Below are 15,063 nucleotides of genomic sequence, written 5' to 3'. Positions count from 1 at the left end.
GTTACTACAGGAGCTATCTTGATTTTTTCTAACAAGGGCTCTTGCCAGTCCCTCCCATCCTCCGTCAATCTCATCCACCCATACAAAATACTTGCAATCCATCATCTGTAGTGTGAAAGGGAGGAATAAGGAATCATTCACAATAAGTTAATCTGATCAGAAGCACAAAAACAAAAAGACTTACCTTCTATAGAAGACACCTTATGAACCATCTCCCAGGATTTGTTAAGGTTCCAGATTGTAGCAACACCACACCCTGTCCACAGAAGCATCTCCCAGACAAAGTCTTCTCTTCACCCCTCTTGGAAGACGAAGTCCCTTCTTCGCTGATGCTTCCATTCGAAGAACATTGGTTACCTCTGCTTCTCCTAGACATTCTAGGGTTTTGAAATTGAAATTGGGAAAACAGTTGAGGATAAATTAGGGGAATGGGTGATGTTATAACGGTATATTTATGCTTGGACACGTTAGACTGCTGATTCAAAGCCAGGTAAGCAGTTAACGTTCCACGTTGGCTTTTAACTTAACGGAGCTAACGTTTTAATGACGTTCGGGTACTATCGACAGACGGATCCAGCCTTTTATGGGTACAAAGTCACTTTTCTTTTTTCATGGGTATTTTTGTTAGCGTTCGTAAAGTTTATGGGCACAAATGGTAGTTTTTTCTAGTTAAAAATAATAAACTATACTAACTATTGAACTATTTTCGTGTTGGTGAATAGAAAAAGAAAAAGGTTGTCTTGACATATATAAAAATATTATTTTCAACTTTTTCCTTTTTATCTTTTGCCTTTTTAATATCTAATTTCGGCTTTTAAAGATTTTTCTCCTCTCATAAATAAAATATTGATATTTAGTTGTCACAACTTTGAAAATTGCATATGCGATTTTTTCTTTGCAAGTTCGTAAATAATCTTATCCGACACGATCCAAACTTTAAATTTATAGTATAAAATCTGCTGGGTATTATTAATCTAGAAAAATGCTAAGATCCAAATGCGTTTATTAAAAAAAAAATAGTTTTTTAGTACTAATTCAAATACAAGGTAAATGTAAAAATCAAATATTAGTCCTCTAACATTATTTATTTATTTAGTTATATACTTATATTGTTATATCATGTCTTTGGGAGAATTTTCAATTAGTAATTCTCTATTTTAAAATAATTTTTTCCCTTTATAATTTTACGAAAGAGAACAATAGAAGATTAGAAGGTAAAACTTGAACTCGTTGAGTAAAATTTTAGTTAATAAAATTGTTAAACTAATACATAAAAATATATCTTGACATCACATAATTTATTTATATTCTGAAAAGTCTTTGTTCTCCTTTTCGGGTGAACGCCACCCACTAATGTTGTTACTTTTTTTTTTTCCATCATGTATCATTTGTGTCATATTGTCCAAGCCCATAACCTTGTGTAATGTGGGCTTTTTGGAGTATACTCGTTTGTTATCTTCTCCATTGTAGAAGTTAGGCCAGGTTTCTTCAACGAAATCTAATGTTTTTAGAAAAAGAAACCAGTTCCTTCTTCGGGCCTAAATAAAAGTCTGCGACTGAAAACAAAAAAGGGAAAATTCTCACTTGACCCTTATTTCCAGTGATAATAACAACATAAAAGAACCTTTAAGTAAATAGAAAAATATCATTGATTAAAAAATGTTAGGAAATGATTATCTATAGCTATAAGTAAGATCTTTTTTTCTAAAAAGCAAAAAAAAGTGCCATCATCACCAGCGAAAAATCTTTAAATGAAACTCAGTACTACGATGAATTAGTCATTAGTTTACTAGGTTAGAAAATACAGTAAAAAACCAAAAATATATCTATATAATAGTAATATATAAAACTTGTACTGAAAATTAAAAAAAAAAAAAACTTCTAAATCTCTCTCTCTCCTCAAAGATGGTAATGGAATAGTACTAGATGAAAAGAACTAACGTCTAAAGATTTGAAAGAATTGATGAGATGGAATAAATTTGTAAAAGAAAACAAAGGACATATTCTGAGCAGAAGTTCAGGTATTACGATTGTAGAGTAGTAACAATATGAATAAGTTAGACATTTACATTGAGAAATGCAAGTGTTTTTCTTGGTACATGAAAATGGGAATTGATTTGAAGCTCGTGCATTGCATACTGCCATCTTGATCTTGACTAAGCAAAGCTTCTTGGGTCCTACTCTTCTGCTCGTGCCTAAAATCGTCATTTTCCTCAGATTCCCTAAATTTACTACCCAAACTAAACGATAATCTTGCTCCACATTTCCTTTGCAGCTTGGGCCCCATCCCTAAATGGATCCAAATTATTCCACTAATTATTTTATTGATTCATTTAGAATATTACTCCTCTATTTTATATATGTTTGTGCATCATTTTTGTTTTTAATAGAAACAAGATTTAATTTTGGTTCATATATAAATATAGGCTACCAACGTATAGTTTGGTTAGAGTAATATATTATCTTTCGAAAATTTTTAAGTATACATATAGCGATATTTCAATAATTTTTAACCGTTAATTTTAATTATAAAAAAATATATAATATATATAATTAAAGAATCATTAAAATATCGGTGTATCGATATTTTTAAAAACTTTCCATTATCTTTTACCCTAGTCAATAGTATTCTTGAGTTTGGGTATATATATCGGATATGTCATATGTGTATATAGAAATGTCTAGTTGGCTACCACAAAACGATATATATATATTGTTCATATCCTGACCCAAAATATTATGATCCAAGTCCAAACATACTAAAAGGCTCAATTTAAAGAAGTCGGACTCCACCTTAAAGAAGTCGGACTCGAAAGATAGCTGACAGATAACACTTATTCAAATAAGTAACTGCCCCTAAAATCTCTCAACCAAGAGCCATATCCCAACTACCCTAAAATAAATGGATAGTTATTCACCTTAAAAGGTGGGACTACTCTAACGGTGGTTATTGGTTCACCACTATAAATACACTAACACTCCTCAGGTATCTCTAAGCTCCAATACTCTCTAAACCTGCTTGCTCCCTTGCTAACTTAGGCATCGGAGTGTCTTTGCAAGTACCACCCCCATTCTTTCATACACACAAATCGGACGACAGACGCAAATCAAGTCGGAGACTACCTCCACTTAACGCTTGAACCAATTTCACAAGCCTAATCCACCAACTTCAGGTTACCCACGTAACATATATATATATAGTTTCACAAAAACTTTCTAATGTTTACACGGTGAGTGAACTAACAGTGATATTTCATATTTGATAGGAAAAGAAAAAAATTGAAAGAGAATTATTGATGAAAAGCAAATATTCTAATAACATTTTTAAGGCTAGCCTAAGGATATATATTGTAATCCTTTGCGTTAGACAGAACTAAATGTCTAATTAGGGTTTTACCATTGAAAAGTTTGTAATTAAATTTATATATATTATATAAAATTTGTAATTAAATTTGGGTAATGTTAAGTAATTAACTTTTTTAGTCAACATCAACTAACTTTTTTTTAAATTATTTTGGCTATCTTAAATTTTAAATCTTAATTATAAATTCTTAAATTTAAATTATAAATTATAAACTTAATTTCTAAAGTTGACTAATATTATTAACTAAAAGTTAATTTTTATAATTTAATCTAGTTTTTATTTTTTTTAAAACGGTTCGGCTACGTTACCAACAATATATCTGTCAACTTCTGCCAACTCTTATTTATAATTGTGTTTTATGGAAGTGTGTTCGTGGATGTGTCTAATAAAAATGTCTGTGTTTAATAGAAGTGTCTTTATAGATATATTTTTTGGATGTGTCTCTTTATATATGTATTTAAAATATATTAATTATTAGACACATCCACCAACATACTTCTATAAAACACAATTATAAATAAGAATTGGCAAAAGTTGGCAGATAACATGTTCGTACCCTATACTTTTCCTTTTTAAAAACAATGGAATAATGTTAAACTATTTGCTGTTATAGTGTTTTATAATTCATCTAAAATTCCAACAATTTGTAACAGAAAATAATTTGAAAAAACTTAATTAAATCTTTTTATCTAATATAAAAACTTAATTACATGATAAAATTATAATAACTAACAGAATAATTAAATGTTACACGTTTTGAGATAAAATAGTTTACGATTTATGTTTTGTGTCTTAAAATGTTTTACAGTTAAAGCGTGAAGTTTAGGCATGGGCATGGGTGCATGAAGATAATACATTGGGATAGTTGGAAAATGCAGAGATAATAATGATTGCAAGGGACGTGCGTGACTAGTGCATTATATTGCGCGCGCTTGCAGGGCTTCTAATTCTATGCTTCAAATATTCTTATATATGTTATCTTTAATTAACCACCGATTATTATATTAGGCATGTTATTGTTCCATGCAATATAAATATAATCTCTGGACCACCACAGATCAGAGTGGTCGGAGTTACCATGGCAACACTACTTGAATTTGTGAGTATCTATTCCGTTCTTATTCATTCGGGAAGAATGGGGTAGATAGGTTGGGTTTAGATAATATCTACTCTTATTCGTTTCGGTATATATATAATTTTAATATATAATGTGTAATATATATAAAATAATTAGTAAAATAATTAATAATATTGTATTATATTTAAATTTTTATTTTAATTTATGTTATATATGTGATGATGGTTATATAAATTTTAAAATTTAATTTTATTTATTGAATTTTAATAATTATAGGGGTAGATAGAGGCGAAATAGATACCCGCACAAACGGATTAAGATCCTAACTTTTTACTACTCACGAATAAAAACGGGACGAGTTCTATGTGAATTATTGTAGGACAGAACAAGATCGAGTAGAGCAAAAATCCACCCCTACCTGCTTCGTTGCCATCCCTAGCCGGAGTAGCTAGTATGTAGAATAATGATGATGAGCCTGACTGAGCACATATCATCAATTTTCACGGATCTATTATGGATGAAGAATCGATCATAGGCCTCACATGTGTCATGTGTGTGTTAGAAGAACCTAAGCCATCTCACACTATTGGGTAACAACAACAACAAAATTACAACATGTATCATCAATATGCCCACCTTCACATAATAACTTGTACAAATTAAAGCCTGAACCAGTACGGCCTTCTAGCAACTCATCACCACCGTATTAATTATACACATTCTCCACATTAGCTTTTACAATGCGGGGAGGTGTTATAGTTTGGAAATTTTTAATTAGTTTCAAGGTATTTTACAACAGGAGATATTTTAGTCTTGGAGGTTGTTCTCTCTCGAAGAAAGAATTATTTCACAAATTTCATACCCTATTTAAAGATTATTGATTATATGCCCTATTATTCTAGAATTTTTTTTGGTTTCCGAAAAAGAATCTGACTTCAATTTCTTTAAGTATATATGGTCCACTTGATGAACATAAAAGAATATAATGTAGTTGTTGCAGCACAAGGTAACACACAATGATATCTAGGCGTGTTTGAGATATTTTGAATCAAAAGAATATAAAATTTTTAAATATATCGATACACTAGTATTTCAATGATTTTTAACAGTTAATTTTAATTATAAAAAACATTAATATTCGGTATATTTGAAAGTTTTTCCAAAATAATCTACTGGTATACATAATTGTAATGACGTGATTGTGATGCTGAACAATTTCATCCATATCTGTATGTAGAAAAATGGTTTACTTGAGACAAAAAATTATTGATATGAAGTCGGCAAAGGTAAGAAAAATTGAAAGAGTTAGCTGAATGTGTGTGTAGGACCGATCCATTTGATTCCTCTGACCAAGAATGATTAAAGTTTGAATTGATATGTGGGGGACTTTATTTTTGACTCATCTATACATATAAGGGTCTATTTGAAGCAAGCAAGATAAAATGCCAATCCGCAACAGATTTTCTCTATGGCGGCAGATAATCAAGAACCCATTTGAAAACATGTCCTTATACCAATTTTTGTTTACACGCTAGCTATGTATGTAGTTTTGTTTTTCTTTCCTTTTTAATATAAATAAAGCTTAGTGTGAGAGGGAACTTAGCGAAACATTGATCTCCGCAGAATGCATCGTTAATCACTTTTTCCAATGATTTTATTACGTCCTAGCATATATGTTTATCACTATATACAAGCTTAGGTGGCATGCTGTGGATGTTCCACGTGGATCAGTTGTTATGACCAAAAGACAAAGAAAAATGGATCCAGCAGTAATGCCATGTCGTCCATCTACTTTCATTCAACCCTAGAAAATTCCCTAAATACTATAAAAACCTGATATCATAATTAATTAATTAAATAAGATAGAGCGTATCCCGATCCCAGTTAAAATACAAATAAAATATAGACTCGTTTAATTTTACTGTGTCTGGCCAGATAACATTACGTTATTTTAAAGGGAGCTTCAGATATGTAGGTTTGGGACCTCTATTATTTACATTGGTACGAATGACACAGTATATTGTACGCAGAGTAGAGTGTTTGACGCAGCATGCCAAAAGAATGGTATCTAGTTATGGATTTTGATCGAAACTAGACAATAATGTATGTATTAGAAAATAATACGCAATAAAATTGTGGCAACTTAACAAATTAGTAATATAAAATTAAGAAGAAAAAAGTAGGTACATAAAACAAAAAAGTACCAAGGAAGATTGAGTAGAGCAGAAGGTGTTAGTCTGTGGTTGAATGATTAATATTCGATATCGATTATTTGTAATAATAGTAGGCAAAGAAAGAATTATGGAAAATTAAAGAGACGTAGTTATGTGTGGTGGGGTTTGAAGTTTAATTTGAATTAATTGGGAAATGTAGAAATCCATCCATAATATATGCGCATGAGTCCAGAAGATATAAGTAAGCGCCCGTTACATGCGCCAATGGGAACTGAAATTGTCATTGTTTTACCCTATCCTCCATAATTCACCCTGCTGTCTCCTCCACCTTTTAAGCGTATGTAGTAGAGACTAGAGAGAGAGGTGTAATATCAATTTGTCACTTAGTCACGTGAGAAAGACCACTCTCTTCTCTACGACTACCGTATTTGGAGGAGGATGTTTTTTTTGTTTCTCTCCAGATTCCTTAATTACGTATGGTGCGTTGGGTTTTCCTTAATTTAATCATGTGATTAGATTGGGTCAGCCCCGCCCCCAAACAAAACACATGTAGTAATCAGAAAAGATATCTTTATAAACAAGAGTTGGGTGGTGAGTGGTGAGTGGTGGTGGAGGTGAGAGGTCAAGGGTAAGGTCGTGGCTTAGCAAAAGCCCTGAACATAATTAAAAGCAAGAGCTTTTTTTTATTTCTCTCTCTCTCTTCCTTTTTTAAAATTGTTGATTCTAGCTAGCTAGGTCCGGGTAAAGCTGAAACTCCACTACTACTATTGCAAGCGTATCCTGTACAGCAATTTATTGTTTTTAAGTTCTCACCACCATCATCATCAAACCACTCATGTTAGACAACACCATCAATACTGCTTCTTGTTCTTCCGATGCCCAAAACCTCCCTAACAAAAGAAAAAGAAGACCCGCTGGAACCCCTGGTAATTCAATTCAATTTCATTTTTCATATATAATTCATTTATTCATGAGCTTCATTGATTCGCAGATCCAGATGCAGAAGTGGTGTCTCTGTCACCGAAGACGCTGCTGGAATCGGATCGTTACGTGTGTGAGATCTGCAACCAAGGGTTCCAGAGGGACCAGAACCTGCAAATGCATAGGAGGAGGCACAAGGTGCCATGGAAGCTTCTCAAGAGGCAAGGAGGAGGCGGTACAACCATGATGAAGAAGAAGGTGTTCGTGTGCCCGGAGCCCAGCTGCTTGCACCATGACCCGTGCCACGCACTGGGCGACCTGGTGGGAATCAAGAAACACTTCAGAAGAAAGCACAGCAACCACAAGCAGTGGGTCTGCCATAAGTGCTCCAAGGGTTACGCCGTTCAATCCGATTACAAAGCTCACATCAAAACCTGTGGCACCCGTGGCCATTCCTGTGACTGTGGCCGCGTCTTCTCCAGGTCCCTCTTCAAACCCTAAAATTCTATACACTGCTCTGTTATATTATTTTTTATAGCATGAATAAATTAATAAGGATTTGCTATCTTGGTTTATTCGACACAAGCATATAACATATAGTGTATGTTGGTGATATGGATATAACAGTAACAGATTAAATGAAAGTTTGTGTAATATTAATATATTTCAGGGTGGAGAGTTTCATAGAACACCAGGATGCGTGCACTGTGAGGCAGCACCGACCAGAGTTACAAGCACTGCAACCAGCATGCTCTTCAAGAACAGCTTCAAGCACAAGTCCATCCAGTGATGCTAATTTTACGGTGACTGCCCCACTGCAACCACTTCCACCACCACCACCACCACTGCCACCACCTTCAGAGATTCACAGGAACAATACTAATACTCACAACTTGGAACTTCAGCTCCTACCTTCTTCAATAAACTCTCGTCAAAACCACGAAACCCGCTTGAGACTCGCAATAGGTGGGGACAATGGGAGGAGTGTTGAAGAAGAACGGAACAATAACAATAATGTAATGATGGTGGGTGATTCTTCTTCCACATTGGAAGTGGCAAGGTTGAAGGAGTGTGCAGGACAGGAGCTGAAGTTGGCAATGGCGGAAAAGGCATATGCAGAAGAGGCAAGGAGAGAAGCGAAACGGCAGATTGAGATAGCTGAGCTTGAGTTTGAGAATGCAAAGAGGATAAGGAAGCAAGCACAAGCTGAGCTTGGAAAGGCTGAAGCTTTGAGAAAGCAAGCCATCAAGAAGATGACTTCAACTCTCATGGAGATAACATGCCATGCTTGCAAGCAAAACTTTCACTCTTCCAACAATGGCGTTGGGGTTCCGTCTGAAGAGACCTCCATTGTAATGAGTTACATGTCATCAGCAAACAACACGGATGATGGTGAAGCAGAATAGTCAGTCACATATATAACCCCTTTAATTGTATTATGCCGTTTAGAAAGAAAAGAAAAGATGAAAAAGGTTTACGAGCTAATTGAGTAGTGATGGTTGTTTTCTTCTTTTTCTGTTTTCTTTTTACTCTTGGCTGTCTGAAAATTTGTTGTATGATTTAGAGAAAGTTCATATTCTTTATTAATATTGTGTTGTTGTGATCGATCGTGAGATGCAGTGCTTAGGAGTTTGAGTACTGACAAAAGTCCTGAGTAGTTGTAAACTTAATTAATTGTTTTGTTCATTTGATAGCTAATAGAATTAAGAAAATAAAATAAGGAAGGAATGATTATTGAGACAATGGATATTAATGTTGTTGATATATTAATTGAAGGAGACATGTGACATTCATCTGGGTGAATGATAGCAGTGAGGGTTGGGGCCTGGGACCATCCAAAGGGGGGTATATCTCCCTTTTGAGGTCGAATTTAATGTGGGAGGAATAGAGAGGCAGAGAGGGAGGGTGAAAGATGGAGGGTCATTTTCACTGCATATATATGAAATTGAATGCATATCCATATAAAATAATACATATAGACGCCATGCCATGTTTTTCAGTGCCAGAGTTGAATGGGTGCTCTCGTCCCTCTCAACGCAAACAAACGCACACAAGCCTCTAAACACGCACATACTTTTAACACCACACTGGGAGCTTGCAGTGTCAGCACCCTAGTGGGGGTTACAGTACCTTTTTCATTCAATAATGTCATATATGCCACGCCCTCCCTTCATATAATTAATTAATTATCATTTTTCTACTAACTGCTAAACTAAACACATTCATTATCAAATTAAACTAAATAATTCAAATTTTGAATTCTTCATATATAACAAACAACTTCAAACACATCAATCAATTTGGAGCGAGCATGTTAACTAAACCTTAAAGCAACTAGACGTCTATATTCCCCTATTGGAACATCCGAACATGGAAGGGAACTTTTGTGCTCTTGAAAGATAAAAAGAAAGCAAATTAGGTTTAGCTTTTTCTTCTTTTGGAGTCAATGGAATTACGTAGTTGCTTTTTAAATTGACTTTTAGTATTATAAAGTGAAAACATTGTCATCTTATTAACTTTGAAGGTTTCAACTCCAGTACTTGTTATATTTTTCATTAACATTATTAATTTACTGAATTTTTAGATTTGTTTATGATACCATACGCATACTATTTAAAGCATGTTTTAATTTATAAAAAATTAACATTGGCATGTGTTCATATTCGAGCCCAAAACACAAAAGTCAAGCCAATAAGAATAAAATGCCCACCTCAAAAGGTGGTTTCTATCGCATACCCGAACTCTTTACACAATTCAAAGGGGTAACTTATACTTATTTAAATAACTGCCTCTCCGAATCTCTCCAATTATCTCAATATTTCTTGAAAGATAGATCCTAACAAGTTATGAAGATAAAGGTAACGGTTATCCATCAATAAAGATGAAACTACTCCAACAAATGTGGTTATAAATATATTGACACCTCCCCAAGTATAATTCACGATCTACACTACTAAAAATCTGCTCAAAACCCTTGCTAAAAACCTTACGTTTAGGCCCAAATTAATGTTTCAGGTAACTCTCGAAACAGTATGTTCAAGAGATATTTATTTAATAAAAATTAAATGAAGAAATTAAAATCAATTTGATTTCTCTATGAATTAAAAATAAAAGTGGACAAATAAGTAGATATTATTAGAAGAAGAGTGTTACAGCATGCTCTTTATTTTTGGTTAAAACATGGCTATGCATAGTCAAATATTTTAATTTGCTTACAATTTATAAAAGTTTATATTTACAGCATAATAAGTTGATCAATTTAATAAGAGGTTTTTTTTTATATATTTAGATTGAGTGTATGTTACAAATTATCGCTTTATAATTCTTAGTCAGGAATTCGGTTTGGATAGAGTAATTACTCATTTTAATTTTTTTTTTAAAAAATTTGATTAGAATAGAATGATTATCTAATTTTATAATTTTGTTATATTAATTATCTTTCTTAGTAAAATATTTGATAACTTTTTATCAATATTGTAAATTTTAAGCTTGTATTCACACGCTTCGTTTTTTAACTAATACAAGTTAGAAAATATGGTAACATAAGTTACCTAATTTATACGGGTAGAAAATAATACGGGTAGAAAATATACATTTAAACTCTTTGTAATATGTATTATGTTATTTTTGTTATCTGGCCCGTATTATATGTAATTTATTGTGGTATTTTAATTTATGATGATTACATCTTTACCATATATATAAACAAAGTTAAATTATGAATTACATCTAATGTATACTTAATCATTATTTGTTATATAATAATATTGTGATGAATGGATCTATCTGACAATTAAAAAAATATTTAAGTGACATAGTACATACTATCATTCAATGAAACATGAAAGATAGAAGAAACACATCTAACATTAAATAAAAGTGATACATACACTGAACATGAAATATATTACTATAAATAGAGACTCGAATTAACTCACTATTCTTGTTTTCGATGTATCTTTTAAGTATGAATTTTATGCTTTTTTTAAGACGTATGTACACTAAAAATAACTTATCAAATTAATTATTATATAATTATTGTATATATGTTGTGATTAATTTTGATTTTTTATTTTTTATATACAGAAAATTTAGTTGTATGCTTTGAGATATAATATAGCTAGACTTTTGTTCATGTTATTTCTAGGATTCGAATCTTTTTCTTTTCATAGAAAGATCTTTGGCTCGCTTACCATTAAGTCTTTATTAAAAAGCGAAACTCGTAAGTGCTTTTCGGATAAAAGAAAGTTACTTTTTTGTATCAAAGTTAAACACTTTACTTAGACTACTGTATAGTATGAAAGTAGAGTTATGTGTGAGAGGAGATAATGATGATGATTAAGGAAGTAGCGTAGTATGAAAGTATATGTTGATGAAATTACTTATTATTATAAAAACAAATAAAGTAAAAAGAATTAAAAAGGAGAAGACAAAAAGAAGATGAGGAGGCAAAGTGGGGGATGGAGTTTGGAGACTGTTGTTTGACAATTCAAAGGGAAGTAGCTGAATCAGAAATGGGGAGAGGGGGTTACCCTGTTAATCATGAATACTTTGTTGGGACCACGTGCAACCTCTTCTCCTCTTTATTTCTTTAATTTCCGCACCTTTTAATGCATCCCCGCTACTATCTACCACCATTTAGGGACGCTGAAATTCTCCTAAATACGGGAGTCTTTGCAAAAATCGTTTGAGATTAAATTGTGAGATTTTTTTTTGTTAGAAACAGCGTAAAATTTCTGAGAGATTCGAGTGGAGATTCTTATTCTGTCTCTACTCATTTCTAAAATTCATAAATTTATTTAATAATTTATTTTTTATATATTTTTTAATCATTATATATATATATATATTTTAATGACAACTCCAAAAAATTTTATGAATGGAACAAAATATATATAATATGATAATAATTTTTATAATTATATTTTATTATTATAAAATATAATTAATTTTTAAATTATTTAAATAATAAATTAAAATATTAAAATAATAATTTAAATAATAATATATAGATTAAAATTTTATTTTTTTAGGTTTTATATTTTAAAAAGATTAAATAATTTTTTTATTGTCAATACAATTAAATGTCTCACTTTTTATATATGTCATTAAATAATGATTTAAAATTCATTTTTCATAGGATTACAAAATCGATTCTTTATAATATTCATATTTAAAAAAAATTTCAACTGATGTTGTCCTAGAAAAAATTAAAGTTAACTTAAAAAAAAGCACTAATAAATAAATAGTATTATTTTGATTTTTTATTTTATTATTATTATTTATTTAACTATTTTTTATTTAATGGTCAATATAAAATTAATATTTTTATTAGTAATTTCTAATTTAATATTAAAATTAGTTTAATAAGATAATTTATTTAATTTGAAATTAATTTAACAGAATAATTTTATATATTTATAATCAAATCTAATAAAATATTGGGCTGAATTTTATTGACTACCAAATATTTTTATTATTTTAAAATTAAGATGCTAATCTAGCAGTAATTTATAAAAAAAAAGTTTTGAAACATATTATTTTAAACGAGTAAACAATTAAAATAGTATCAAAATTTACATCGCTGACAAAAAATAACTCTAAAATGTGTTAACAACAAATAAGTCTCGAAGAACTAGATATACATTAAATATATATTTTCTGAAAAAAGACTTTAAATGTTATATTTTGATGCAATTTTTTGTAAGTAATATTAAAAAAATAAGATCTTTCCATTCTAAAAAATTTATAATTTTATGTCAAGTGAATTTTTTTTAAATTTTTTAATTGTGAATGACTAAATTTTTAAATCATTTAGGAATTATTTTGTTTGCGCTTGAATCTTTTGGATACTAAATTGGTAGTTACCTCTATTTTTAAAGGTTATTGTAATAAATTCATTTGAATCTTGAATTACCATTTATTTCTACATAATTGAAATTGATGAGTGAAGTTTAATCATAGTGGGGTCAAATTTAATTATATAGTGGGGACAAATAAATTTTATTACTATGTATTAGTTAAAAAATTTTTAAATTTCACTGGGGGCACTTGCCCCCACATCCATGAATATAAATCCGTCCACCTATATATATATATCCTAAATTACTAATCCTGATTTGTATAATCTTTTTTCAATTTAAAGATCTTTAACGTTATCTATATTTCTAATTTTTTCTGTAGCCACTCTCCTTTTTCATCGCACTGTCACCTCTCTTTATATTGTCACCCTTTATTGTGCCATCAATTCTCATTGCGTCATTCTCTCTGTTCGTGGCGTTCTTTTTTTTTTCCGCAATTCTGCTGTCGTGTTCATTCTTCTCTCTGTTGCCGCATTCCTCACTTCTTCCATTGCTCTATGCTCTGCCTCACCGTTGCGTCTCTCTACTGCGTCAGTTCGAAAGAAGTCATTGTCTGCTGTTTAACGTTTTTGTATAAAATCTTACTGTTTTTATATAAGATGAATACTATCGAAGAGATGAAAAATAAGGCCCACAAAAAATGGAGATGGAGAGCAATATTCCTCATGACAAGAATCAGAGATGAAGACAGGGAGAAAATCTAGGGGCGAGGACGGAGAGGAGGGAGGCATCTTCCACCCCCGCCATTCCCTGATTCCATCTCCTACCACCATTGCAATTTCTCGATAAGATTACTATTAGGGTTTAGTACGATTTTGGTCCCAATGATATAGGCCGAAAATTTTTTTCGTCTCCAACCTTTTTGTTGCAAACAAATCGTCCTTAAGGTTTAACTTAGTTTTAAAATTGTACTTTTTACCAGAATTTTAATTTTTATTACCAAATTACCCGTAACTAAAAAAATATATAAAAAAAGAAAATGGGTTAAAGAAAAAGGGGGAAGGGAATCACACTTTTGGGAGGGGGGGGAGGGAGGGAAGAAGAGGGGAAAGATGAAAGGGGGGACGGTACCAGCGAGACTTGGAGCCGTTGCCGCCATCAGAAATTAGAACCAGAGGGAGAGAGGAGACGCGAGCCTTGCTGCCGTCGAAGAGCTTGTGAAGAGAGATAAAACGCACGATCAGAGAGATGAAGAGGGGTGCCTCGTCACCGTCGCGCTCCACCACTGCCAGCCACCACTGCCGCCACTGCTTCTGGTCCTCGCCGCTGCTTCGCATCCTCGCCGCTGGTCCTCTCTAGGGTTCTGTTTCTAATTTATTCTACTTCTGCTTCTGATTATGATTTTATTGTTCTTGTACTTCTGATTCTGATTTCATTATTCTTGTGCTTCTGATTTGGATTCTATTTCTTTGATCTTATTGCACGTCCATAAGCGTGGCTGTTTCTGCGTTTGTTTCTATTTCTAATTTGATCTTATTGCACGTCCATGATTTTATTTCCATACCCCTTGAACGAGTTTATCGAATCCATTAATCAATGAATCAATTTTTTTCTGGTTCTCTTTTTTCCTTGGTTGGTGTTTACAAGTGAAGAGTGCAAACGGAAAAAGAGAGCTACAATATCTCTGGGTTTGTTTCTGGATTTGGTTTGTTTGATCTCATTGGC

General features: G+C 32.0%; 1 protein-coding gene across 1 annotated transcript; it reads left to right on the top strand.

Moving 5' to 3' along the window:
- The first annotated feature begins 6,882 nt into the window (after positions 1 to 6,882).
- On the top strand, positions 6,883 to 9,142 carry SGR5 (C2H2-like zinc finger protein). Its single transcript, XM_016335747.3, has 3 exons — positions 6,883 to 7,542; positions 7,608 to 8,019; positions 8,208 to 9,142. Exons 1-3 carry the CDS (start codon positions 7,452 to 7,454, stop codon positions 8,941 to 8,943), a joined length of 1,239 nt encoding a protein of 412 aa, XP_016191233.1. The 5' UTR covers positions 6,883 to 7,451; the 3' UTR covers positions 8,944 to 9,142.
- The last annotated feature ends 5,921 nt before the right edge of the window (positions 9,143 to 15,063 follow it).

This window comes from Arachis ipaensis, chromosome B3 (assembly GCF_059453495.1).
Source record: "Arachis ipaensis isolate K30076 ecotype BB chromosome B3, ASM5945349v1, whole genome shotgun sequence".
Classification (NCBI taxonomy): Eukaryota; Viridiplantae; Streptophyta; class Magnoliopsida; order Fabales; family Fabaceae; genus Arachis; species Arachis ipaensis.
The sequence above is the reverse complement of the archived record's forward strand: the minus strand, read 5'-3'. Positions and strand labels throughout refer to the sequence as shown.

Excerpts from the sequence above, each read along its gene's own strand:
- SGR5 (XM_016335747.3), top strand. The coding sequence starts at position 7,452 with ATGTTAGACAACACCATCAATACTGCTTCTTGTTCTTCCGATGCCCAA. Across the intron at positions 7,543-7,607 it reads AAGACCCGCTGGAACCCCTG|ATCCAGATGCAGAAGTGGTG; the intron begins GTAATTCAATTC and ends ATTGATTCGCAG. Across the intron at positions 8,020-8,207 it reads TGTGGCCGCGTCTTCTCCAG|GGTGGAGAGTTTCATAGAAC; the intron begins GTCCCTCTTCAA and ends AATATATTTCAG.